Source organism: Salminus brasiliensis, chromosome 7, assembly GCF_030463535.1.
Source record: "Salminus brasiliensis chromosome 7, fSalBra1.hap2, whole genome shotgun sequence".
Taxonomy (NCBI): Eukaryota; Metazoa; Chordata; class Actinopteri; order Characiformes; family Bryconidae; genus Salminus; species Salminus brasiliensis.
The window spans coordinates 39193965-39221763 of record NC_132884.1 but is presented as its reverse complement, the minus strand read 5'-3'; the positions used below and the strand labels follow the sequence as shown (position 1 = coordinate 39221763).

At 40.7% G+C, this 27799-nt stretch overlaps 1 protein-coding gene across 1 annotated transcript in view; it reads left to right on the top strand.

Moving 5' to 3' along the window:
• Window positions 1-27799, top strand: part of uba7 (ubiquitin-like modifier activating enzyme 7) — an 83106-nt gene that overhangs the window by 26162 nt on the left and 29145 nt on the right. Inside the window, exons 19-21 of the mRNA XM_072684887.1 lie at window positions 1358-1449; window positions 6983-7075; window positions 8593-8784. Of these exons, the coding sequence (XP_072540988.1) occupies window positions 1358-1449; window positions 6983-7075; window positions 8593-8784 (377 nt within the window). The remainder of the gene's footprint in view (window positions 1-1357; window positions 1450-6982; window positions 7076-8592; window positions 8785-27799) is intronic.

The following is a 27799-nucleotide window of genomic DNA, read 5'->3' as shown; positions in this document are numbered from 1 at the left end:
AGAGTGTTTATTTTTATTTTTTAGAGCATTTATTTTTATTTTATAGAGCGTTTATTTTTTTTATAAAGTTTTTAGTTTTTATTTTATAGAGCGTTTATTTTTTTATAAAGTGTTTATTTTTATTTTATAGAGCGTTTATTTTTTTACCGAGCATTTATTTTTATTTTATGGAGTGTTTATTTTGATTTTATAGAGCATTTATTTTTATTTTATAGAGCGTTTATTTTTTTTATAAAGTGTTTATTTTTATTTTATAGAGCGTTTATTTTTTTACCAAGCATTTATTTTTATTTTATAGCGCGTTTATTTTTTTATAGAGCATTTATTTTTTTTACAGAGCATTTATTTTTATTTTATAGAGTGTTTATTTTGATTTTATAGAGCATTTTTTTATAGAGCGTTTATTTTTTTACTGAGCATTTTTTTTATTTTATAGAGCATTTTTTTATTGAGCATTTATTTTTATTTTATACAGCATTTATTTTTTTAATAAAGTGTTTATTTTTAATTTATAGTGCTTTTATTTTTATTTTATAGAGCGTTCATTTTTTTATAGAGCATTTATTTTTTATAGACCATTTATTTTTTATAGACCATTTATTTTTATTTTATGGAGCATTTATTCTTTTATAGAGCATTTATTTTTATTTTATAGAGTGTTTATATCTGATTCTGATTCTGAAGTCACTCTGGATAAGAGTGTCTGCTAAATGCTGTAAATGTAAATGTAAACTTCGTCCATAAAAAAGTGGTAAAAATACAGATACTACATAATATATAATACTATTATATACTGTGTACTATTCGCTCTTCCAGATGGCTGTGCAATGCCATAATTCGTTTTCTCCAGTGTTCTACAGTGTCAGAGGGCACATAAGTATGTAGAGTAGCAATTTCTAACAAGTCTGCATTAGTTTGAGGTGAGTGTGAGATGATTTAAGCATGGACCGTACAGTGCAAATCAGTGGGGTGTAAGCTCACAGTACTTCTTAGCGCCTTTAGCTTTGTAAATCCAGTACAGATTTCGACACTGAACATTGGCTGACCTTGGTTGATGGTTTTGTGTATTTTAGCTGCATTTTATTACTTATTTCCAGTGAAGCAAACTCCAGTCACTAAGCATGTCTTGGCTGATTGACTACCTTTGATTGTACCACTAGGCAAGTGTTTGTCCATATGGAGACTTGGAGCATCACCTGATTGTAATGCTCAGCTTTCTTGTCAGCTTTGAGAGCTTTCTGACTATAATCAGTGTTATAATCAAGAGTGGAGAAAACTTGAACAGAAAACTGTACAGAATAGGCTTTCCTAATCTTCTCTACGCCTCTAACCTTGACCTTCCTGTCTTCTTCTACAGACAAAGCCAAGTTGGAGGAGCTGAAGCAGAAGTTATCGAGCCTCCAGCTGCCCGGGCAGAACTTCCGGATGGTTCCACTTGAGTTTGAAAAGGTAGTTTGTGCATACATGTACTAAATCTTGCCCAAGTCCTATCACTCATAGACACACTGGCGACCACAGCCAGGTAGGAGGTCTAGCAGAACCACAAAACTGTGCCTTAATCATCAACCTTCACACTTAAGGGTTCACTGACCCTTGTCTAGCTCCATCCCTAACTACACTAATGGAGCTCAGAGAACAGTGCAGTCCACTGTTTAGCCAGAGTTCCTTTAAAAAGCCTCCAGCCTTGTGGTGGACGCTTCTCAGAAGGAGACCGTCTAGGAGGAACTCTTGTGAAAAGCCAGAGGAAGTTTAGGAGTTAGGACTTTTTTGTCATGTGGTGGAGTTGTGTGACGTGTATGTATTTGCTCTTTGAAGCAGTAGAGAGATGATAGGATGGACACCCACACACTGACACACATTCCCCCTTAGGACAGCAGCTTCAATGTATCTGCTCTGAAAACATGTTTCATGTATTTATATATTTTTTATTATTACATACATCACAAATTGTAAAAACAAATTAACATATAGACAAGAGAAAAGGATGGGGGGATAAAAAAATATTTATATAATAAATAATAATTATTTATATATATATATATATATATATATATATATATATATATATATATATATATATATATATATATATTTACATTTAATGCATTTAGCAGATGTTCTTATCCAGAACGACTTACAAAAGTGCTTTGATATTTACCCAATAATAACCTCAACTAGTTTGAAAAGGCTAAAAATTCACATACTTTAGACACTACTAAACACTACTAGACACAAGTCAGTAAGGAGACCACTCTGCTGTTTGCCCAAGTACTCTTGGAAGAGGAGGGTCTTCAGTCTGGGTTTGAAGACAGCGAGTGACTCTGCCGTTCGGACACCCAGGAGATATCTCTCTTTATATATATATCTATAGTGTACAGAGTACACCCCTCACATTTCTGCAGATATGTAAGTATATCTTTTCATGGGACAACACTGACAAAATGACTTTTTGACACAATGAAAAGTAGTCTGTGTGCAGCTTATATAACAGTGTAAATTTATTCGTCCCTTAAAATAACTCAATATACAGCCATTAATGTCTAAACCACCAGCAACGAAAATGAGTACACCCCTAAGAGACTACACCCCTAAATGTCCAAATTGAGCACTGCTTGTCATTTTCCATCCAAAATGTCATGGGACTCGTTAGTGTTACTAGGTCCCAGGTGTGCACAGGGAGCAGGTGTGTTCAATTTTGTAGTACAGCTCTCACACTCTCTCATACTGGTCACTAAAATTTCTGCAGAAATGTGAGGGGTGTGCTCACTTTTGTGAGAAACTGTATATATATATATATATATATAGAGAGAGAGAGAGAGAGAGAGAACGAACAAACAAACAACAACAACAACATTCAGGTAGAGGCGAGATAAGTAAAATGGTTATAGATGTATGCTGGTTGTGTTAGTGATGTGTGAGAACATGCAGGAGGGCATGGTATGATTGTTGGTGTCCGACGGTCTGGTGTAGGTAACTGTGTATCTCCTGGGATTTTCAGCACATCAGTCTCTAGAGTTGGAGTCAGAATGGTAGAATAAAGAAAACACGTCCATTGAACGGCAGTTCTGCACTTCTGCAGACAAAAAAAACGCCTTGTAGATGAGAGAGGTCAACAGACTGGTTGACCAGACTGGTTGGAGCTGAACAGAACAGTAAGGCTACAGTAACTCAGAAGCAGAGAAGCATCTTAGAAAGCACAGTGCGTCCAACCTTGAGGCGGATGGACTACAACTGCAGAAGACCACATTAGGTTCCACTTCTGTCAGCCAAGAACAGAAAGCTGAGGCTGCTGTGGCTCAGCCTAGGCTCACCAAAAGTGTACAGATGAGGCTGGAGAAACGTAGCCTGGTCTGGTGAATCTTGATTTTGGCTGAGGCTCACAGATGGTGGGGTCAGAATTTGTTCTTCACAGTCAACAGTCCAGGCTGGTGCACTTTGGGCCTGTTTATACCAATCAATCATCGTCTGAAAGCTACAGCATGTTTTGTTGAGTATTGTTGCTGACCATGTGCATCCCTTCATGACCACAGTTTACCCTATTGTAATGACCACTTCCAGCATGATAATGCACCATGTTACAAAACCATGTCTCAAACTGATTTGCTGATCATAACAATGAGTTCAGTGTTCTTCAGTGAGTTATCATTCTCAATCGTTCAGTTATCGTTCTCAAGTCATGTTGCAAACCCCTGATGCTGGCCTACAAAGAACGGACCAGCGCCTCCGTACTTGATGGCTATGGTCAAAAGCCGATCTGCACCAAGAGCCCTTCGCGCTTCAAGTACGGCTCGGCTCCATCCCTCAAAATCCACGGAAGACGAGCGTCCAGACTTTTTTCTGTCCTGCACCGAAGTGGAGGAACGAACTTCCCCTGGGTGTCCGAACAGCAGAGTCCAACGCTCGCTGTCTTTAAACCCAGACTGAAGACCCTCCTCTTCTGAGAGTACTTGGACGAATAGCAAATAGAGTACTATGGTCTCCTTATTGTCTTGTGTTTAGTAGAGTCTAAAGCTTAGAGGTATCTTTGAATTATTAGTCTATTTAAACTAGCTGAGGTTTTTCTTGGGTAAATAGCAAAGCACTTTTGTAAGTCTGCTAAATGCCCTAAATGTAAATGGTCTTCCAAGTCACTAGATCAGAATCCAGTTTCGTAGAATGGGACATTCACTCCTAAAAAAACTACATGGATTGGACCAGAATCTCAAAGAAATCTTTCGAACATCTTGTGGACGCCATGCCATAATTAATTGTGGCTGTTTTAAGAGCGAGGAAGGCCGTTAGAATTTGCATAGTGTTCCTAATAAAGTGCTTGATTAACCTTTTTCATATATTCTGACCTATATATTTGTCTATTTCCCCCTATATTACTACACAACAGAAGCTCCAAGCCTTTATTGTTGGATGCACTGCAATTCGCTCATATTCAGAATGAAGTTCAGTCCTTTCATACTTGTCTTATTCTCTCTAAAGATAAAAGGAACCCCTCATACATTAAGCCAACTATAGTCCAACAAAGGGCGCGAGCTCGTCTGTACATGCATGCTGGCTCCTGTGTTCATGGGTCTGAGCGTACGCTCTTGAGGGTATGGGTGGAACTCAAGCCTAATCCCTTGCTCAGTAGTGACACACTCTTTGGCCACTCGCATGTTGTACCTGAGCGAATGCTGAAGGAATGAATAAGTTTAGGGCATTCCACAGGCATCAGATTGCAAGAGTCCTCTACCTCACCCCCTCATTCATCACACTCTTTCACCCCTCACCTGCCACAGAGCCTGATCGAGTTGCCAATATTTAATACGTCATAGCTTATCCCGTACACCAGTTCTGTGTTTGCTGCAGCTAAAGAGGCTTTACAGTCTTAGATAAGATCTATAAAACATGATAGTTAGGGTAATTAGGGTAGTTGGGTGATCTTTATTTGTGTATTAAATGTAGTCAGAAAAGCATATTCTCACTGTAATGTGAAAACCATTTTTTGCCCAGTTGACTCCCCAGTGTAGCTGAGCCAATTTATCCACCCACTCACTAGGACTCCCCCTATCACTTCCAATGCTCCGGACACTAGAAGGGTGGGGAAAAGCACATGAGTCCTTCTATACATATAAAGTCAGCCACCGTCTCTTTACCAATCTTTGCCAGTGATGCAGCATTACCAGGCAGGCAACGCACTCTGAGGAAATCGAATACATCAGCTAACAGACGTGTGTGCTGGCCAGCATCACAATGGGAGTGATGTGGGAAAAGAGCACCATATACCCACCCAGAGAAAGCATGGCCAGTTGTGCTCTCTTGGGCTCCAGCTGCTGATGGCGAAGCAGCATGACCTGGGATTTAAACTAGCCATAGTGTCAGCATCTTAGTCTGCTGAGCCAATTGGGGCCCTTGTTTTTCAATTTTGACATAATATAAATCTGGCAAAATGTCATAAAAAATGAAACAAAAAAAAATAGGACAAATAGAAAAATAGAAAAAAAATACTTTGACTTTAAATGAAAGTTGAAATATGACGTTTTTGCATGACAGCAAAATCTCAATTGGAAAACGGTATTGTCCTTGGTTAAATTCTGAGAGTTCTGTAGATGGAAGTGACAAAGCACTTCCATCTACGCTGTTGTTCCTCCTACAGAGGAAAATCCAGCAAAACCAAAACAGAGCTGTAAAACAGGCCAATTCCAAAACCCCCAAACTGTTACATCACAGTCTGGACTTGTTATATTTACACCTCCAAAAAACAGCACAGCACCTCCAGACTCTGCCAGTTATGGAAATACAGGTCGTGACGGTAATCAGGCATCATAACCGTGGCTTTTCCTGTGTCAGTTCCGATAGAAGGGGAGCTCAAACACTGCAGTCAAGGAAGCCACAGCCAGGGCTAAATCCCTTTTACCATCTCTTCCATCCTGCATCCACTGAACCGCCTTAGCATGGAGCTAACCACACATCGGAGGCGAAACTCCGTGCTAGGTGGCTGCTAGTCTAAAGGCTAAGCCAGTCAAACTGGCTACATTCTCCTCAGTTAGCTAACCACGCACTATCCCATGAGGAATATATAATGGGATATATCATTACAGTGCTAAAAACAATGCCATGCTATGGTATGGTATGCTATGCTATGCTACCTGGCTCCTGTGAGCATTTGCGGGAACGTAAACCAGCCAATCAGAGCAGAGCTCGTATTTTCTTTTCATCAATAAAATGAATGAAACCAGTGTGATCATTCTGAGGCAAAATAACAGGGTGGTAAATAGGCTTCACAATCATAATTACACCCCAACCACATAAGTCACATACTTTAAAATACATCAATAATCCATTAATGATTTCAGTGGCATCTTTAAGTAAGTTTGGAAATCTGCCAAATTAAAAAAAAATTACCTGTTGAATAAAACCACACACAGTGTAATTCTGGACCTTTCGACAGCCTTTTCAGATGTAGTGTCACCTAAGTCATCGTGCCTCACGGCCACTCTGACTGAAGTGCGCCCCCTCAAAATACTCCCCCACCCCACCCCCCTGGCCATGTGGGTCTTTTGAAGAATCCGTATGATTACAGTATGACCTCATATGCACTGTCACCTCAAAGGAGAAATGAAAGTGTAGGACACAATGAGGTGCCGGAGAGGTGACAGAGTCATGCCTTTGATTTGACACGGCAACAGTATACCTGGCTCAGCATGAAGTCACCTTCTGCATTTGTGAACTCAACACCTGTTTATTCCCGTAAGTACATCAGGACCCTCGATCATTGTTATGCTTTTCTTTCTCTCCTGTACAACATTTTCCATGGAAAATCAGGCACAGCTGGTGCTGTGGAGATGATATCACGTAGACAAAACAAGGCCTAAACAGACAGGTGATGGGACCTTCTTTTCAGAATGAAGGTGGCCTTTTAACTGTTAATGCTATAAACTGGCAGGGCGTAACATCTGGCGGACCACATCTGGCTTCATTGCTTTCCACTGTGAATTGAATCTGTTTTCAGGACGATGACACTAATTTCCATATGGACTACATAGTGGCAGCATCTAACCTGAGGGCAGAGAATTATGATATACCAGCAGCAGACCGACACAAGGTAGGAGATTACTGTCCATGCCCGTCTACTGCGCTTCTCTGTATGTTTGCCTGTACACCTACACACCCATGTCGTTATCTAATCAGCCAATCATGTGGCAGCAGCACAATGCCTAAAGCCATGCAGTTACGGGCAAAGGGGAGCAAAGGGAGGCCCTAACCAGTATTAGTATAGTGTTCCTAGGTAAAGTGTTCGGTGAGTGTCGTTGTATATGTACAGTGTATATGTCTGATTGTGCATGTGTTTTTATCTGATATCTAATTATAATGAAATATAAAAAATATTTGAATCTAAAAGCTTGTGAAGTAGTAAAGTAGTGGAGATCCCTATGTTTAAAATAACAAAACCAAAATCTGAAAGCTACTAGAGATAACTACGCCTGACCACATTTTCCTTTACTAACCAGATCAGCATATCAATATATCAATAAAGATCAGCATGAAAAAGCAGCTTTTCTACTCATTGTTTGCTTATATCAGCTCAGGACCCATACCCATCAACACACATCTACTATTTCTAACCATAAAGCTTAAATCCCTGTGGCCAGCTCAAAAACTACCCACTAACACTACCCAGACTCTGGAATGCTCACAATATATAATTACAGTGCAGTTTTTATTACAGCGCATAAAAATAAAGCCAGGCTATGGTATCATATTCTACGCTGCTCCTGTGAGCTGTTGCGGTACCGTAAACCAGCCAATAATATTTTTTATTGTATAATTCTTTTTATTATTATTTTTTTTACCAGCCAATTAAAGGACAACCAGTGTGACCATTCTGTGGCAAAATAACAGAGTGGTAAATAGGCTTGTAAAATCACATCTGAACATTTTTCACCCCAACTAAAGTCATATACTAACTATGTATACATCAGCTGTTTGATCTTTGTACAAAAAGAAAGTATTATAATGGAATGTTACGTGAACACATGTGGCTTATTATTTAATTATTATTATTTTTATTTTATTTTTTATTATTATTATTTTTTAGACAAATAGCACCTATTTATAAATTTATGCCTGTGTTTATACCTGTATTTATACCTATATGTTTGGGGTGTCAGAATTTACTTTGCTACATGAAAGAAAACCAACATACAGCAGTTTCTGCAGATTCTAAGAAAGAAACAGAAATATGCTGCTTTTTAGTCAAACTGCAGCAACATATTTAATAAATGGTGAATAATTGCATATGATATCACAGTCAAAGTGGTGGGAAACACCATAGTTATTCTTAATTAATGACTTCATTCATTTACACCAAATGTTAAACCAGTTCTAAAAATCTCTCTTATTCTATGCCTGTTTTTAAAATCTGATTGGCTGAGCTCATTCAAGTCTTTTGTAAAAAGATTGCTTCTGTATTCTGCATTATTCTGTTGAATACAAAAGTATGTCTGACTTAATGATAGAAAACAACAACGTTAATCCAGAGTGGCTTCTTAATGGGAGATATACAGCAGGTTGTATTTTTGCCTGACCCCACTTGTCCCTTTGCTGATCTTTCTTCTACAGAGCAAACTCATCGCTGGACGCATCATCCCAGCCATCGCTACAACCACAGCTGCAGTAGCAGGCCTCATGTGTCTGGAGCTGTACAAACTGGTGCAGGGCCACAAACGCATCAGCTCATTCCGCGTCGCATACATTAACATGGCTGTCCAGTACTACGTCATGGCGCAGCCGAGCAGGGCTCCAACATTCATGGTGAGTGAGACATCTTTCCTCCTGGTGGAATGTCCAGATTTGTCGAGCCAAACTGGTTGTCCTGAACTGTAAAATAATTTGATGGGTTGTTTTAATGGAGCCAGGCTGCCTTAAAAATCTTATTGGAGGAGTAAATGAACCGAATGTAAGACAGATTATTGGTTTTAGGTTTTTGGGCAGCCTGGTTACTTGGTTAAATGTTTGCCAATTAGCTGTTGGAGAAGTCATTAACACAGAGGTTCACTTACTTTTTCTAGCCTGCACTGTGGATGTTTAGGCTGCTTATTTGCAAACCCATACATAAACATACTTAAACAAAAACCTCATGTGCCAGCAAACAGTTGAACAGGTTTTATGTAAGTCAAATAAATACTTAATTAGAGGCTCAGGGTAGTCCAACGGACAAAGGCGCTATGCTCTGATTTGCGCTAAGCCTCAACATGCACTACCATGAAATGTGCTAGTCGCTATAACCTGAGCTTCGCTGGTTCAAATCCCAGGTCAAGCTGCCTGCAATCACCAGCCGGAGCTCAAGAGAGCTTCAGGTGGGTAGATCGGTCTCTCGGTGGGATTCCTCCGAGCTCATTGGTTGCCTGGTCACGTTGTATTGGCGGCAGTTTGAAAAAAGGCTGGTTGCACATGTGTTGGAAAAATAGGGCTTTAGTCAGTCCAAGCAAAATCAAATAATAGCAAGAGGAGCTTAACCTAGGACCTCATGTACATTTGGTTAGAGTGGCTTGAGTGGCTTTAAGGCTTGAACGTTCAGGAGTGCTGGCATCACAACATGGCGATAAATTGTGTAGCTTTATTATTAATCAGGTAGCTTTATTTATTTAGTCCCTTCATATTTGTAGTTCGTTTTTGCAAAGAAAAAATATCAACTTCCCAAAAGCTTTTCATTTAAAATCTTACATTTTTGAAAACTGCTCATTTCATTTTACTCATTTCACTTAAAACCTAGATTTCCCCAAACCTTTGACCTCCCTGTCTATACTAATGCATCAGCCTTGCTCCAGAGCCAAGCTCACACACCTCACTATGTCTTCATTTCCATTAAAGCATAACACCTAAACCCATAGTGTACTGCGTGGAGTGTAAAACCCAAGGCCTGAGGTATGACCAGAGCCAGTGTGTAGTAAGAGCACACTGCAGCAGCTGAAACCATTGAGTTACATGTGGGTGTGTACTTGTGTGTACGTGTGTGTGAGTGTGTGGAGCCACAGTCTGGACTTAAATCAGTCCAGGCTAAAGCGATCCCGCTGTTATCCTGAGGGGTTTACAGCATTTAGTAACTGTACACCCACCCACACAGACCCTTCAGCCAGCTCCATGCGTTTACTCAATTTAGAGGCCTTTGCCCAAACAGACTGTAGTCAGAATTCAGAGACGGAGGAGGAGACGTGTTCTCTGAAGCGCTCAGACGCAAAGCTTAAGCGAGCTTAACTGGCGTTTGAGGGTTCGTGTTTGTGCTCCATATAGAAAGGCCCCCATTGAGTGGCACTGAGTGTACTGTAGCTGAGCCAAACCCTGCATGAGGCTACAGGTTGGGTGTTTAAGAAAAGAGAGGAGGAGAAGGGGTCATGGCTGATGAAATGTTCGACTGTAGTGGCACATTTGGGAGCGCATCCCAATGTGGTACTGCCAATTAACCCACCCATTCATAGCTCCCCCAAGTACTAGCGAAACTAGGAGGGTAAGGAGGGTAGGCGGGTAAGGCTTTAACACACATGCAAAGTCCGCCGATGAAGCAATTCGCCAGGCAGCTGACACGTTCTGAGGAAAGCTACGGGTCCCCAGCGCCATCACACCATCTAACAGATGCCTAACATCACTTAAAAGTGAGGAGGGGAGAGAGTGCCATCTACCCACCCACAGAGAGCACAGCCAATTGTGCTCACTCAGACTCCGGCTGCTGATGGCAAAGCAGCATGGCTTGGGATTCGGACTTGTGACCCCCGGGCCATAGTGGAAGTGTGTTAGACCACTCATCCACTCTAAGCCTGGGCTGTATATCTCTGAGCTTACACTGATTGCACTGCAATTCTTTAGGACATGTTTTGATGCACCATGAAGGTAGATATTAGGTGAGGTTGAGCCTTGTTTGGAAGGTTAGAGCATCTCCGTGCTGTATACCTTTATTCTAATGAATGGCATTGTTTCATTTACATTTACGGCATTTAGCAGATGCTCTTATCCAGAGCGACTTACAAAAGTGCTTCATTGTTTACTCAAGAAAGACCTCAGCTAGTTTGAATAGACTAATAATTCAAAGATATCTCTAAGCTTAGACTCTACTAAACACAAGTCAGTAAAGAGACCATAATACTCTACTCTTCACCCAAGTACTCTCAGAAGAGGAGGGTCTTCAGTCTAGGTTTGAGGACAGCGAGTGTTGGACACCCAGGGGAAGTTTGTTCCACCACTTCGATGCAGGACAGAAAATAGCCTGGATGCCTATTTTCCATGGATCTTATGGGATGGCGGGTCGAGCCATCATTTCAAATCATCTCAGTCATAATTTGCCATCCTCTCAGCTTCAAAAGGAACACTTTAACCTTGACGGCTTACAGCTACAGTTACCAGAAAAAATGCTTTAGCTGTGGCAATAAAAAAGCCGGAAAATGCCAATATGACAAGAGCCTATTTGTGATGGCCAACTGGGTTAGAGCATCTCCAAAACATCAGGCAGGTCTTGTTGGGTGTTTTAGTATGCAGTGGTTAGTACCTACCAAAAGTGCTTCAAGAATAATAATCAGCAAACTGGCGACAAGGTTATGGGCGCTCATCAGTGCTTAGGGAGGCCTCCCCTCACAACTTACAGGATTTCTGCAGAAGATCTGCTGCTGGAACATCTTGGTGCCAGATACCACAGCAGGACACCTTCAGAGGCCTTGTGGTGTCCATGCCTCGACAGGTCAGGTCTATTATGGCAGGACCAACATAATATTAGGCAGGTGGTTTTAATGTTATGGCTGATCAGTGTATATTCCAGTCTTGTGGGATTAGATTATGTAGTTTACTGACTCCCAGAAACGTCAAGGGTCTTTGCTGTGTCTCTTTCCAAAGTGGTGTTGCCAGATTGTCAGTGTTTTTTCCCCACCAAACTGGGCTAGTTCAAATATGCAGTTTCAAGTGCCAATATATTTGGGCTACTTTCTATCACATTTTCCAATGCACGTCAGGCTCAGACCACTGAATCCTTTGACTGCAGACAGTAGAAATGAAAATGACTCGTCTTAGAAGTAAATATTATTGATATTATTGATAGTATTGAATAACTGGCAACCTAAGGACTGATTGTCAAGACCTCAGTAGGAACAGAGAGCTGAATAACCCTCCCTCTATGGGCTCCCCCTACAGTTGTGGAGTGTAGCTCACTTTTACACCACTGCTGTAAATACAAATCACGCTTTGAGAATCCCACTCATTGACAGCTGTACATGTGCATTTCTGGACAAGCTGAGAGCTCCAGAAGCAGCATCTGAAGCTACTACAGGAAGGTAATACTACAGGATTTTATGCTAATATGGCTTAGCATTACACAGCAGTTCTGGAGAGAGGTTCTCCTCCTGCAGCTCCACCACCAAAGCTCCATAGTGCAGTAGTAGCAGCGTTCCGTCCTAGAGTGGGAATGACGGAGACGCCGTTCTCCCTGTTACAGTCAGTGGAGGAGCATTAGCGAGATCCTAAAGCTGCTTGTCCAGAGAGGATTAATAAACTGCTTGACGCTTCAGTGAGTGATATTAGCTCTTTATTTAATCGTCTGGAAGCTCCAGATGTAGGATTTGGTCTCTACCTCTACAGAAAGAAGGGGCTCCAGGGGGTCTTTAGTTCATGAGAAAGGAAAGAGGTGGAGAAGGAGTCATGATGAAGTCATGACTGAGGTAATACACTGCAGTTGTCCATCTTTTGGAGGGGCTGTGTTTTTGTGTGTGTGTATGTGCGTCCTTGCAGCCCCCTCAGCCCTCCCAGTGCAGAGTCAGAGATCAGGGTCTTTTTCACCCAAGGGGACAGGCGGTGAGTCTGGCTTTGAAACACACCAGATTGGGTTACTAGTGAGCTATGACAACGACCTAAAGTGCCGTAACCGCTCACCCCAGGACTCGCACTCACTATCTATCTCCCTCTCTGTCACACACACTCACACACACAGAAGACTTAAGGATTAAGGTTAGCATCAGCAGTAGAAACAGGGTTAGAGTGTTTAGCTGAAGACCGTAATGGACACATCTACAGTATCTCCAGCAGACGGTCAGCATGAAGAGCTGCCCGGACCCCTGCTCCATTTCAAGGCTCTACGCTCAGGCTGTTGTTTTCAGGCCTTTTATTGTCTTTAATCCATTTTCTTGCCTCCCATCCCTCCCTTTCACCCCTCCAGCACTCGCTCCCTTGCTCTCGCTCGCTCGCTCGCTCTTTGTTTCCCTGCTGGTGAGTCTGGCAGTGGTGTGGTCCTGAGAGGGAGGAGAAACTTTCCACACGTGCGACTGGTTAAGCCTCAGCCAGAACACACTCCACATTAACACACCGATACTGTTCAACTGCAGTCACTTGGCATGGAGTGTGTGTGTGTGTGAGGGTGTGTGTGTGTGTGTCTGTCTGTGTGTGTGAGTGGAAAGCAAGAGAGAGATTGAGTGGGCTCCATGTAGGGAGAGCATTTTTTCCAGCTGTATTTTTTTTCATAGAGAGAGAGAGAGAGTGACTGAAAGCAAGCAAGAGCAGGAGAGAGCAAGAGAGGAGGAGAGCGAGAGTAAGCAAAACAGAAAGAGAGAGCGCGAGAGCTGTATTTTGTTCCTTTAGTAGCACCCCCATAGAAGTTGCCTTGGAAAGAGAGAGAGACAGAGCAGGAGAGAGCAGCAGTAAAAGCAAGTGAGAGACAAAGAGCAAGAGAAAGTGGAGAAACAGAGAAAAAGCAGGAGAGAGTGAGAGAGAGCGAAAGCAAAAGAGAGAGAGAGAGAGGGAGTGCAAGAGGCCATGAGAGATAGGGATAGAAAAAGATTGAAAGAATGAGAGCAAGAGAAAGCAAAATAGAGAAGGCAGAAGTGAGAGCTGTGTTTAGAGGTTCCCTTGGAGTGAGCGAGAGACAGAGAGAGTGTGAGAGTGGGACAGCTGTATTTCTTTCTTCATTTGTTCTCCCATAGAAGTTGCCTTGGAGCGAGAGAGAGAGAGAGAGAGAGAGAGAGAGAGTGAGAGCAAAGGAGAGTGCAAAAGAGCATAAGAGACAGAAAGAGCAGGAGAGACAGAGCCAGAGAGAGAGTGTGTGTGTATGTGTGTGTGTGAGAAAGAGAGAGAGAGAGAGAGAGAGAGAGAGAGACCTCAGCAGTGACTGAATGTTGAAACATTTGAAATGGAAAGGGACAGACACTGTTTTCAGCTAGATGTTGGCTTCATGTTGCCTAATGCCAGGTGTGGGCTATAGGGGTATAAAGCCCCCCAGCATTGAGCTGTGGAGCAGTGGAATAACTGTGTTCTCTGGAATGATGGATGGTGGAGCTCCATCCAGTACTTTTGGGATTAGTTGAGGAGTTGGGGATGATACGGTGGGGTTGTGATCATCATCCAACATCCTGATCTCACTAATGCTTTTGTTGCTGAATGCAATCAAATCCTCACAGCAATGCTCCTCCAGAATCTTGTAGAAAAACTTTTACCCTGGACAGTAGAGACAGTTACTCCTACAGAAGCAGGATCAACTCTTTTTAATACCCTTGATTTCAGAAGAAACAGTAAATGAGCGGGTGTCCCAATACTTTTGTCATATTTTGGCATGTTTCAGTTCTATACTGCAGATGCTGTTCTACTTTATTGAGCTTATTTATATATTAAGATTATTACTCATGCTCCAATATTTTCCAATTATAGAGCAAAACTCAAATGCTTTAGAGAGACGTCTATCGTAGCAGTTAAAGGTCAGTGGATAAGGTGCGGTTCACAGTAGCTGTTTACGTTCCGAACTGCAGTGAGATGCACTTCTGCCATTGTCTTCATTAGACAGTACAGTAGACAGTGGACGGATATTTTCAGCATCCTGTTTTCTCTCAAGGATGTCCTCTTCAAGACCCCCTGCTATTTTCTACACTTTAGATACTCTATCAAATACGTGTTTCTGAACCTGTTCGGTCATGGCAGTCTTTCTATGAAACCGGTACCATTTTCATGTTTGCAATTTTTTGCAAACATGAAAGTCCAACACATGAAAAATATGTTCTTCCTTCAAAAAAAAAGCAAAGCATATTTTTCCATGTGCTGTCATGGGCACAACTTAGTAAGGCGTGGGAATTAGATAATTAATTTGTGGCCACAAGTTATGTAAGTAATGATGATTAATAATGTAAAATTTGGCGTGACGGGGTGGTTGAATTGAGCTTGTCCAACATAACCTTACTTAACCTTTGTGATGTCATTTAAGGGAACAGTGCATTATTTATTGAGTAAATATAGTGTGACAGGGTGGTAAATTAATGTTTTTTTGCCCCCAATCCAATTCGAGTCTCTGAATGCTGAGTATCAGCCGATACTTATCTGATCTGATCTCTGTGTGTGTATAAATAATCCAGCCCCACAGTTTAGATCAGACAAGCTGCTGATTAATGGGTTCAGTAAAATCTCTTTATTTTAGTCTCAGTTTCTATAATCAGACTTTCTGGACTGACTGATTTAGTTTAGTCCAGACTTTTCTTAAAATGATGTTTTATAGTGTTTAATATCTGATAATCCAGTCTGATCTCCTCCCTGACCAATCAGCTCTCAGCTCCTTTACAACACTGCAGTCTGATCACTTTCTGTGTGAGTGTGTGTGTGTGTATGTGTGTGTGTAGTGCTACCTGTGATATATGTGGTTGTTGGTCTACTGGTGTGTAATAGCTGGGTTATAGTGGGTGAATGTGCTGTGTGTGTGATTAGGGTTCCTATGGCGTGTGTGTGTGTGTGTAATAGCATTATCGTTAGTCTCCACTCGGTTCTGAATGGGTTCTTCAGTGCTGGTTTATAAACAGAGAAAGGTGAGTGAGCGGTTCTCCGGTTCTCCCGCTGGTAAAACAGAGCGTTTCAGTGAGAGTTTTATAAAGGGTCAGATATTATGGTGTGTTTTCAGGTTCCACTGTAAAATAGCTCAAATAGCTCCACACTGCAGAACCTCAACTCCTTTATTTACCTTCTGAGAACTTCCACACTGCTGCTACAGCTGGCTAACTGGGGATAACATCCGTTAATGGCGCCTTGAAGACACCAGATGGCGCTTTGAACATCGTGGTTAAAACAAAGACTTAAAAACTGGATCTGGATTAAAATAGTCAAAACCCGATCCATTCAAATATGCCTGGGTCAGCCTTGTTCCCGAGATGTTGGATCAGATCAGGACCTCCATTTATTTATAACTTAATGTAAACAGGTGGGCAAATATACTCCTAAAAATATTATTATAAAAATATTTTTAAAATCCATATATTTGGTGAACTTTTAGATGCGCTAATGAAAAATTATTAAAATAGAATGCTGTTCTTTTAGAAATAGTCTTTTCTCATATAGCATGTTAACAAGAACCCTTAAGTGAATCACATTAAGCTTTGGAGGCACACTCTGGCCCCTTTTTCTGTGCTTAACGCCTCTAATCAGTGGATGCAAATGGCACTCGTTTGATAGAACGACTTTAAAATCTAGTCAATTCTGGGTGTTTCTACGAGATCCTCATGAAGAACGGTTGAGAAATGAAACCATGGACTTGTGCACAAATCTCTCTGACACTCATAACCAATATATTCAGCTGAGTGAACACATGCAGACCTCTGCAGTATGAAATCATATACAGCATGGCACTTCTCCTGTGTGCACCTTCTGTGTTTATCTTAGCTCCGCGGGCCAGGAGTGCACATGTAAACCTGCACGCGTGTCCTACGCTGGAAAGCCCTGTTAGATTGTGTAAATTGTAGCAAACAGTTTGATGAAGTGGCGTCTAGCTCTATGGAGATTCTAGCCTGTCTGAGTTTCTGCAGTCTTGCAGCCCGATTCCCAGCCCGCACCAGGGCGGATACCGTGGGAACGAGTGTCTGCGGGGGACGAGCCATGCTGAAATGGTTTTAAGGAAATATTCAGACTGTTATTCGCAGGCCTGCTCGCTCTGCTGCGGTCATCACTGCAGAGCACTGCAGGTTTCCTTCGAATATTTCTGTGCTTGCTTTTTTTTCTTAGCGGACTAAATTTCCTCACAGTCTGGGGGGGGGGGTGACAGGGAGGGGGGGGGTGTTGGTGGTTTATGGGGTCGGCTCTCAGTGCAGCTGTGGAGGTTTTCTCGCAGCCCTCGCCCCAGACCTGACCTGGACTGTGTTTTGGCTAGCCGTCTCACCCGCTATATCCTCCCTGCTTTCTGCTTCTGTTACCTCACCAGCCTTCACTTGTCTCATTAATAAAAGACATACATGATATGGACAAAAGTATTGGGACACCTGCTCAGTCATCCAGCATTCATTGGCGTAACTGTCTTGGTGTGCTGTCTACTGCTGTAACACTAAAGACTTTACACTCTATGTAGCTGTGAGGTGAGGATTTGATTGCATTCAGACACACAACACCAGCATCAGTGAGGTCAGATACTGTTGACGGATGATGAATTCTCACGCTCCAACTCATCCAAAGGGAATTGATGGAGCTCCATTACTTCAGAGAATGCAGTTCCACTGCTCTGCCACCGAATGTTGGGTCGGGCTTTGTACCCCTCTAGCCCACGTCGGGCACTGAACATGGTGTCCATAGGTGACCTGTGACATCAGTTGACATTTTAGAAGGGTGTCTGAATACTTTTGGACATTTTGTCACCTTTACAGCAAAATCTTGTATCTTAATTTTTGTTGTTTTTCACTTTTAGAAATAATTCATACTCATAAGTCTCACAGCTGGCTTTCATGTCCAAAAGTCATGATGAGTGAAGCAATAGAAATGCTCCCAAATTGGAATTACATGTTTTTTACATTGACTTTCATTTTTTTTTTTTTTTTTTTTTGTGCTTTTCTGTAAAGTTGCCTTTTTGGAGATACTGGGCTTTGATCCGACAGCAACAGCTTGTTATCACTGGCAATAACTTCTAAGGGTTCATTAGAGGCCTTAAATAAGACTTGTACGAACAAGACTGAGACTGTAGATGAAACAGCTATCCCCCCCCGAAGCTGAAGCTAAAGCAGCTCCACCATCTGCACAGCTGCTGCATGTTGAAACCTTATGCTATTTAAACCCACATAATACATTTAATACCCTTGCAGACCTACTGTGCCTGTAGGTGTTATGGAGAAGGACCTGTACATTAGGCCTGCTGGTTTAAACATCCTACAGGGACGCTAATAATTCATTTGAGTTTCAGATTCAATGTTTTTTATTCTTTGCAGCAGCAGCAGCAGCTGGGGTTATTGCATATTTTCGTGGTGAGGTCATTTCATATATTCTATTGTTTATGGCACAAGGGAAATCACAGCAGGACCTTTATGACTGTAGTCTAAAGTGCACTATATGTCCAAATGTTTGTGGACACCGCTTCTAATGAATGCCTTCAGCTGCATGTTCACACATGCATGGCTTGCCTAGCCTCTTTTTTCGATATTGCCAATAGCATAGGGCTCATAAAGGAGCAGATAAACATGATGAACCTATTGGCACCATGCTGTCTAATGACAGGCGCGGGCTAGAGGGGTATAAAGCCCCCAGCATTGAGCTGTGGAGCAGTGGAAGAACTCTGTTCTCTGGAATGATGGATGGTGGTGCTCCATCCAATACTTTTAGGATGAGTTGGGGAGTTGGGGATGATGAGGTGAGGTGGTGATCATCATCATCCAACATCCTGACCTTACTAACTCTGCAATCAGATCCTCACAGCAATGCTCCTCCTCAAAAATCTAGTAGAAAGTCTTCTTCCCTGGACAGTAGAGACAGTTACTCCTACAAAAGCAGGATAAACTCATTTGTAATACTATTGGTTTTGGAAAAAATGAGCAGGTGTCCCAATACTTTTGTCCATCTAGTATATAGCATGTTTCCAGCTTCTCGTTTAAAGCCCCCAGATGTGGGGATATTGGGCTTATTGGGTTACTCTGGTGCTGTGGTCTGGATTTCGTCTCAGGGATTGTTTTCCCCCGTGTGTATGGATCGTTGAAGAGAAATCCAGAGCAGGTTCTTAACAACCCTCCGGGCTGCAGTTACAATGAAAGGAGATCAGTGGGCACTTGGGTTGTTGGGGAGATTCTGAAGCATAGATGTGGCCAGTGATGGACCACATGTTCCAAGCTCCCAGGTGTCCAATCAGTTGGACTAAAGGTCTGTGGTCTTTCCTACGTCTGGAGCTTTGTGCCTCATTCATCTCTTTGCTTGTTCATTATTCAAGCTCTTCTGTTTGTCCTCCATCTGCTTCTGGCCTTGACTAGTATCTCTCAGCAACCTGTTGTTTGCCCTTGCAACATCCTGTCTGTATCACAGTTTCTTCCCCTCCTTTTTTTTTCGCGTCCCGTCTCCCAGAATTTAGTTCCAACTGCACTCAGAATAGTGCTAGGTTGGAAACAACCCAACTTGAGTGTTTTTCAGCCTTACGCTTTGCTCACTATTGGGCAGAACACATAGTAGGACAGTGTGTAAGTCACCATGATTACCATGGAATTACTGTTAATACTATATGGACAAAAGTATCGGGACACGTCATTGTAATCCATTGTTTCTTCCAAAATCAAGGACTATCAGAAGGCTTTCTACTAGCATTTTCATGAGCTCAAGATGTTGGATGATCACCACCCCACCTCATCATCCCCAACTCCACAACTCATCCCAGAAGTATTGGATGGACACAGTTCTTCCACTGCTCCACAGCTCAATGCACCCTCTAGCCCATGTCTGGTGTTAGGTAGCATGGTGCCAATGGGTTCATGTTGATCTGCTCCAGAGAGTCCTATTCTATTGGCAGTACCTCTCTACAGGGACTGGACAAGCTTTGTAGGTGCATTTGCACATATGTGTCAGCAATGGGTGCAACTTAAAGTACCTGAATGCATTCATTAGGAGGGGTGTCCGCAAACATTTGTACTGGAAGTGGAATCAGTACTGGAACCCTGTGCTGTACAGTTTGAAGGGTGCTACATAGAAGTGTCTACAGAAAGCTCTCTGTGTAGGTCCAGCTAAACCAGAACCAGACCAGCATCAACCAGCTTTTTCCATCGTTGAAGAGCAGCAGTTGTCTGCAAATGCTGTAAATCAGTACCAATGAAATGAAACAGTGGAATTATGAGGTTTTCATAGGACAGCAACAGGCCAGTAAACACAGCATGTTGCATATTATACAAATACTCATAAACACACACACACACACACACACACACACACACAGGTTCTAGCTTCAGCACACTTAGTGGGTTCAAACTTTATAGCTGCTCAGAGGTCTGCTTGACGGAATGTATACGTGTGTGTGTGTGTGTGTGTGTGTGTTGTGGGGGGGGGGGGGGTCAGAAATGACTGCTATTTCCTGCTATCACAGGAAACCCCTCTATTGGAACCAGATTTCTTTGAGAGCAGCATTGCGATGTGGCTGCATTTTCATTCCTCTAATCATTCACAGCTTCAGGAGGAGGACGGCAGAGCGAGAGAGAGGGAGGAAGGGAGGGAGGGATGGAGCAAGAAGGTTGGAGGCTTCAAAGCCCATATGTTGAACTTCTCGTCTTTATTCCTTGCTCAGCCGTTTCCCTCCTCGTGATAGAGTTTCAAAAGGAACTGCCTTCACTGCCCATTCAGTCACCCCTGCCTGACTCCGTTAGAGCTCGACCAGCATAAGCTATGTTGTTGTTGTTGTTGGGTTTGATGGTTTTGCTGGTCTACCAGCCTAACAAGTTAAAGAGCTCTGAAGATAGTAAACCAGTATGATGACCTTGTTTAATATGCTTGTTGACCCACATGACCAAGGTAGTTGACCAGCATTACCATTACAACCATGCTGGATGACCAGCATGACCAAGCTAGTTGACCATTATAACCATGCTGGATGACCAGCATGACCAAGCTAGTTGACCAGCATTAATAGCATGACCAACACGACTGATTGAAGATTTCTGAAGATAGTCAACTAGTATGGCCATGCTTGTTGACCCACATGACCAACTTGACCAAGCAGGTTGACTAGCATTACCAGAATGGCCATCATGATCAAGCTAGTTGGCCAGTATTACCAGCAGACTGGTTAAAATGTTCTTAAGAAAGTCAACCAGTATGACCAAGCTGGTTGATCCACATGACCAATGTGGTTGACCAGCATGACCATTATAACAAAACTGGTTGATACCAGCAATACCAGAATGGCCATCATGATCAAGCTAGTTGGCCAGTATTACCAGCAGACTGGATGAAATTTTCTTAAGATAGTCAACTAGTATGACCAAGCTTGCTGACCCACATGACCAGTGTGGTTGACCATCATTTCCAGCATTACTAGGATGACCAACAAGCTAGTTGATCAGCAATAATAGCTTGACCAACATGACTGATTGAAGATTTCTAAAGATAGTCAACAAGTGTGAACAAGCTTGTTGACCAGCATGGCCAGCATAACCAAGCTGGTTTACCGACATTGCCTACTTGACCTTCAAGTCCAAACTGGTTGCCCATCATTACCAACATGTCCAGCATGACCAGACTGGTTCACCAGCGTTACCAGCATGACCATAATTACCATACTGGTTAAGCAACATGACCAACATCAACTAGTTTGGCCAGCCGGGCAACCAGCTTGGACAAGTTGGTCATCTGAGTTTGACCAACTAGTTTATCAAACTCAAATGAAAACCAAATGCAATGCAGGTCAAGAGCTACACTGTTTAACCAGCTTAACCAGCTGTAGGGTGTTTTTTTCCTGGATAAACAACTTTTCAACCACCTTGACCATCAAAGACAAGCCTAGACCATCTGATTATTGTATGGGAGGAGAATGTATGATAGGTCTGAGAATTTAGGCTTCTGCTTAGAGCTGGGCGGCCACACTCCCCGTTGAAAAAAGAGCTATGATTGAGAGCTATGATTGAATTAAAGAAACTAGACTGGGTGGTGGTGATGTTGGGGTAAAGAAAGGAAGTTTGGGAAGGACATTGAAGGGACGTTACAATGGAAGAAGGAGGAGATTCAGGCATGTTCCTCCTCCCAAACGTCAATTATTTCATAACTTCATTAAAGCCAGAAGACCCACATTAACTTCATTAAAGCCAGAAGGTCCACGTTAAAGCCAGAAGGCCCAATGGACACAGGGAGAACACCCCAAGCACCTCACAGATGGTGACTGAAGTGAGATTGAAGCCACAGTGGTGGTGGGGTAAAGAAAGGAAGTTGGTCATTTAAGGGATGTTAGATTGGGAAAACATCAATTATTTCATAACTCCATTTGTTTCATTAAGCAGCCTTTAGTTGATCATCTTTCCACAGGCTAATTCCACAGTTCCCAGACTGTAAGTGCTTTTCACTCATCGTTCATGCTCTCTCAGTTTGTTCTGAAACACTTAACTACTCAAGTTTACTATGTTGTATTGAGTATATTTCCTAAATATGCTTTATATAGTATTGTAATATCAGTGTACTTATAGTATCCTCGAAAGTCTACTATTTTAATTCTTCTGGAGACTTGACCAAGCAGGCAGACTAGCATTACCAGAATGGCCATTATGATCAAGCTAGATGACCAGCAGACTGGTTAAAATGTTCTTAAAAAAAATTCAACCAGTATGACCAAGGTTATTGACCTACATTAACAATGTGGTTGACCAGCGTGACCATCATGACAAAGCTGGTTGACCATCATAACCAAGCTAGATGACCAGCATTACCAGCAGACTGGTTAAATGTTCTTAAGAAAGTCAACCAGTATGACCAAGCTTGTTGAACCACATGACCAGTGTGGTTGACCATCATGATAAAACTTGTTGACCAGTAATACCAGGATGTCCAACATGACCAACAAGCTAGTTGATCAGCCTTAATAGCTTGACCAACATGACTGATCGAAGATTTCTAAAGATACCATAACCAAGCTGGTTTACCGACATTGCCTACTTGACCTTCAAGTCCAAACTTGTTGCCCGTTATTACCAACATGTCCTACATGGCCCATGACCTCTGATACTATTTTAATTCTTCTGGAGACTAAGTTGACCAACATTTTAGTTTGTAAAAGTCTAATTTTGAGTACACAAGTCGTTTACATCCAGTTTTATATTGCACTTCAATTGTAATGTGAAGTACACTATAAGTAAACATATAGATACTAGCTTTAGATACTTCTTGACCACTTTTAAATATAGATTAGGTGTAAAAGTAGGAAATTAAAGAATTAAAAAAACCCAACTAGTTTATCTTTCCATCTTCTTATCCACTTCTTCCTGGGACACTCACACTAAGCATTTCGAATAGTCAATTCACCTACAATGTACAGTTTTAGAGGAAGGTGGGGGACTGGGGTGTCCATTGGTGGCATGTTGTAGGACCACACCAAGCACCTCACAGATTGTGACCTGTGTGAGATTGAAACCACAAGCCCAGGCCTCTGCAACTGTACTAAAAATGAACTTATAAGTATGCTGTTAAACTTATAAGTTTACTGGTTATATACTCCTATACCACTTTTTTAGTTTATGAACATACACTTTAACTATACTCCCTATACTATACTAGATTTTGATAAGTGAAGTTGATGATACTTACATTTACTTTTTGCACTTTAACATGTAACATGTATAACTAGTTTCATTTAGGTGTTAATTTAGTATATTTAAAATATAGCTGTAGGTACTCGATAACTGTTAGAAACACTACCAGTGGATCAGACATATAAAAAAGTATTTTTTATTTTTTATAATTGAATCATTTGAATAAACACGTTTGAATTGTATTGTATTGGATGCCAAAATATAAGAACATAACACCTTCAATTGACATTCTAGTTCGAACCAAGACACCATAAATACACAGTCTTTAGGGAAGGTTGATATTAGAATTTCGTTGCTGTCAAACAAAAACCTTGCATCTCCAGTTTAGCTGTTTTTGACTTGTATATAATATAATGTGAATCTGACAGTTGTTCTTTACCTTGCATCTAAATTTCATGATAACTGGACCAAATTATTTGTAATAAAATTTGTTTACATTGACGTTGTTGGAAATACGGCTTTTCTTTTTGTTTAGTTTTTTTTGTCTGACAGCGACGATTGTTGTCATGCAGCCTCTCCGAAACCCATCCCATCCCAAACCAAGTATACTAAAACCTTATGTAAATTCCAAGAATGCTTAGTTACACTTTTTAAAAGTATTTCTAGAGCAGAAGATTAAGCACAAGTATAGGGCAAATATACATGTATATATACAAATATATCTTTTCTGTTTATCTTAGCAGTACAAGTCAAGTATACTTAAGTACAAGTCTAGGCCCAATGTACCTTAACTTTTCTGTATAATTGTCAGTATATTATGCCTAAGTATTATTTTGATAAGTACATAAAAAGTAAACTAAAAGTATACTCAGTCATTTTTAGCCAAAAAATTTGCATACATGAATAACATGATTTTTTATAACATGACGGTCTCCATGAACATAAGCTTGAAACGTAGAGTAAACATGGTGGAAATGGAAACTGTGGAGATTGAAGATCTTTCACACACACATGCTCACATCAGTGTATTGCTCCTTCATCAAGCCTGCGGCGATCTCCATGTGTTTCCAGAACCTCGTCTCAAAAGCTGTTGCTGTTTTTCTCCCTGACGTTGACTCTTACTTGATAGTGAGGATCAAACAGGCCACAGGCCAAACTATTTTTATTACTCACTGTGATGCCCATGATAAAGAAAGCATGCTTCTGGATCTTAAGCCCACAAAGTCAGGTTTTAAACAAAATCAAGATCTGAGATAAGAAATTCTGCTTTGGCTTATCTAAGTAAAGGCAAGCACCCTCCGACTTAAGATACCACAGAGTCTTGAGGTCTGGGTCTGAATACGTCCATCCTGGATGAGGGCCCAATCATGCAGGTCACATTGTCACAGTATCTGCATCCAGCAGACACCAAAAAACAAGGTCTAGCATCCAAACAAAGCTTTTATCAGTGGTTTTACCAATCAAATTGATGCTTACATCAGTCTTCCTCAGCTAATGAACTTCATAAGAACTTCAGGATCCATTTTCATGAACTTTCAGTGCTTAGCATTCTGATAACTAAGGAGGAATGTGGTAATAAAACGAAAAGGCAGATGAAAACACTTATTCCATCAAGGAGATTTCCATGCAGCTCTATCCCTCAGGAATCTCAGCTAGGCTGTTAAAACCACAACATCCCTAATTGGCCGAGACAGTCTTTCCAGTGAAGCCCAATAAAAAGAAGGAATTCAGTGTCAATAATGGCCTGATTTAATATAAATGAACCCTTTTAGATGTTAAAGTTGTTTTCAGGCCTTTAGAAAACAGGAATATTTTCCAGGCACTTTAAGGCATTTTAAAGGAATTCTGGTCATTTCTATTGAGAGTTTTTCAGCTTTTTTCGTTTATGTTGGATTTGAGTGGAGCGGGATCATATCGGAAGAGGCTGATGTCAGTTGTTCGCTAAAATCAATCAAGATTTTTCATCATCACAGCCCCGCCCCTCACACTTCACAGTCCCGCCCTCATCTGACTACATGTGATCTAGCTAGCCAGCATTTAAAAAAATTCTCTTTCCTATGGTACAATTACTGTTTTAATAAAAGTACTTTAATATTAAAAAAACGTATTTGGCCACTTTATGAAAGATAAAATACAGACACATTTTGAAGCACATGAACATGCTAATGTTGCTAATGTAACCACCAAGTAACACACATTGCTGTAGCTTTAGCAAATGCTAATAGTTTTTGCATCATTGACCATCATTGACTGCGCAAAGGTTACCGCAGTTATTCATCTTCGAACAGAACTTTGCCTCTGTAATCTGATATCTTACACAGGTCCAAACTTGGACAATAAAAGCTTTAAAATAAAGGTAAAAAAAAATAATAAATAAAAAAAAATTATATATATATATATATATATATAATATGTAATAAACGGTTGTTATTGTTATTGTTGCTGAATTTGTATCATTTATTTTACTAAATTGATTTGGTTTAGAAATCTTAATGTCACAAATCTTAATATTTGCAGTTGCTTTGACCACCCCTAATAAAAAAAAATAATTGTTGTTAACTGTTGTTAATTAGTTAGGACTTGAAATCGGCCAGCAGTTACAGTGCTTTTCATAAGCATTTATGACGCTTTCACTAAGCATTTCCAAAAAGTCTATATCTGTAATAGACACTTGTATTATGCTGTATTGTGCCACGACTATACATAACACTACCCAGTAATGTAATACTGTAATAATGTCACTGTAGTTCAGTTTTGTATTGAAATAATATCTGTGCTTTTTATCACATAGAGGCTCACCAATACACAATGAAACACGCATGTCTGTGCATGTGCATCATTTAATGGAAAATCCCTGTAAAAAAGTGCTTCACCTCAACCATCCTTTGGCTTGAACTCCACTAATATATAAAATGTGATAAAACTTTGGAATTTACGATGGATCCCCTGGGCTGAATGTCTCAAACATCGCTATGTTACACTGGGCAAAGAGACAGTACTACTTTCCTCCTAGACCTGAAGTAAGATGTGAATGATTGCTTATGTACAACCAAACAATACATCAATTGTATTATAAACAATAAATGAAAAATAAATAAATAAGTGGAGTAGAAAAGAGTGGAAAACATTAAAGAATACAGTAATTAAAAGTAAACGATCAAGAAGATGAATAGTAGTTGAATTGTAAATGATAAAAGGTAAAAGATCAAAGGTAAACACATCAAAATCTTGTAATATTTTAACTAGAATCAAAGAAAACAGTCACAAACTGTTGAAAATGCTCATGTACCGGCAGGTACAGCTGCAGACTTTCCTGTATTGGACACCTACTTTCTCAGTGCAGTGAAAACTCTCGGTACTGGACGATTGATCCAGTCCATGGAGGCACTGGAGTAAATCTTCAATTGCATTATTTCCATTGAAAATTGTTGTGCTGGATGGTGGCATATGGCCAGTAAGGGTTTCATAGATAAAAAGTAAGCAGTGTTTTTTCTCGACACACAGCCAGCGATGACCAGCCAGCCTTTTCATGCAGTAAACAGTGAGATGTGCAGCAGGCCTTAATTGTGTTTAAAACATAGTGAAATTCTTTAAATTATGTTGTAAATATGCTAGCAAATATATTTACTTATTTCAGATAAGTTAAAAAATATTAATATTTTGCTTTCATCCAATGTTTGCAAGTAAACTTTGGTCACACTTAAAAATATAAGTATATTATAATATAATAAATGTCAATATACTGTACAAATAATAAACTTAAAAAGAATAATTTATGTTAAATTATTTATAAATATAACTACAAATATATTATGAAGTATACATTTAGTTAACAGTTAGTTTAATTTAATTTAATACACTTCTTAAATCTCTCTCTTCATGTCGACTGAGTGCCACAGTGACCACTCTGCATCAAGTCTTTGAGAGGGCCTCAAATCTGGACCTTGAAACCTTTTTCCAGTCCTGGACTTTGTAATCCTTGGTAGGTACAAAACTATGTAGCCAATCGATTACATCAGCTGATCCCTTAAATTCCAGCAAGAACAAAATCCAGGACTGGAAGCTGGCTTCACTCTCTTAATGTAAATATGTGTGATGTATATTTTAGTGAGTATTAAATACACTCAGCATAATAGTGATTCAGTCATCATACTTTACTTACTGTCCATTACTTTGCTCAAAAAACGAAATAAAAAGGCTAAAAGCGTTTGCTCCTCAATTTTGGTAAGGGCATTATGGGAAATGTAGTATGTTGTAGTATGTAATTTGTATGGCATGTCCTGTAGTTCTGCTTAGCAATCCAGGGTAAATTTGACTTTTTACCACTTTGATTTTACTAGGCCATGTACCCCAGTAAATCAGGTCTATTGACA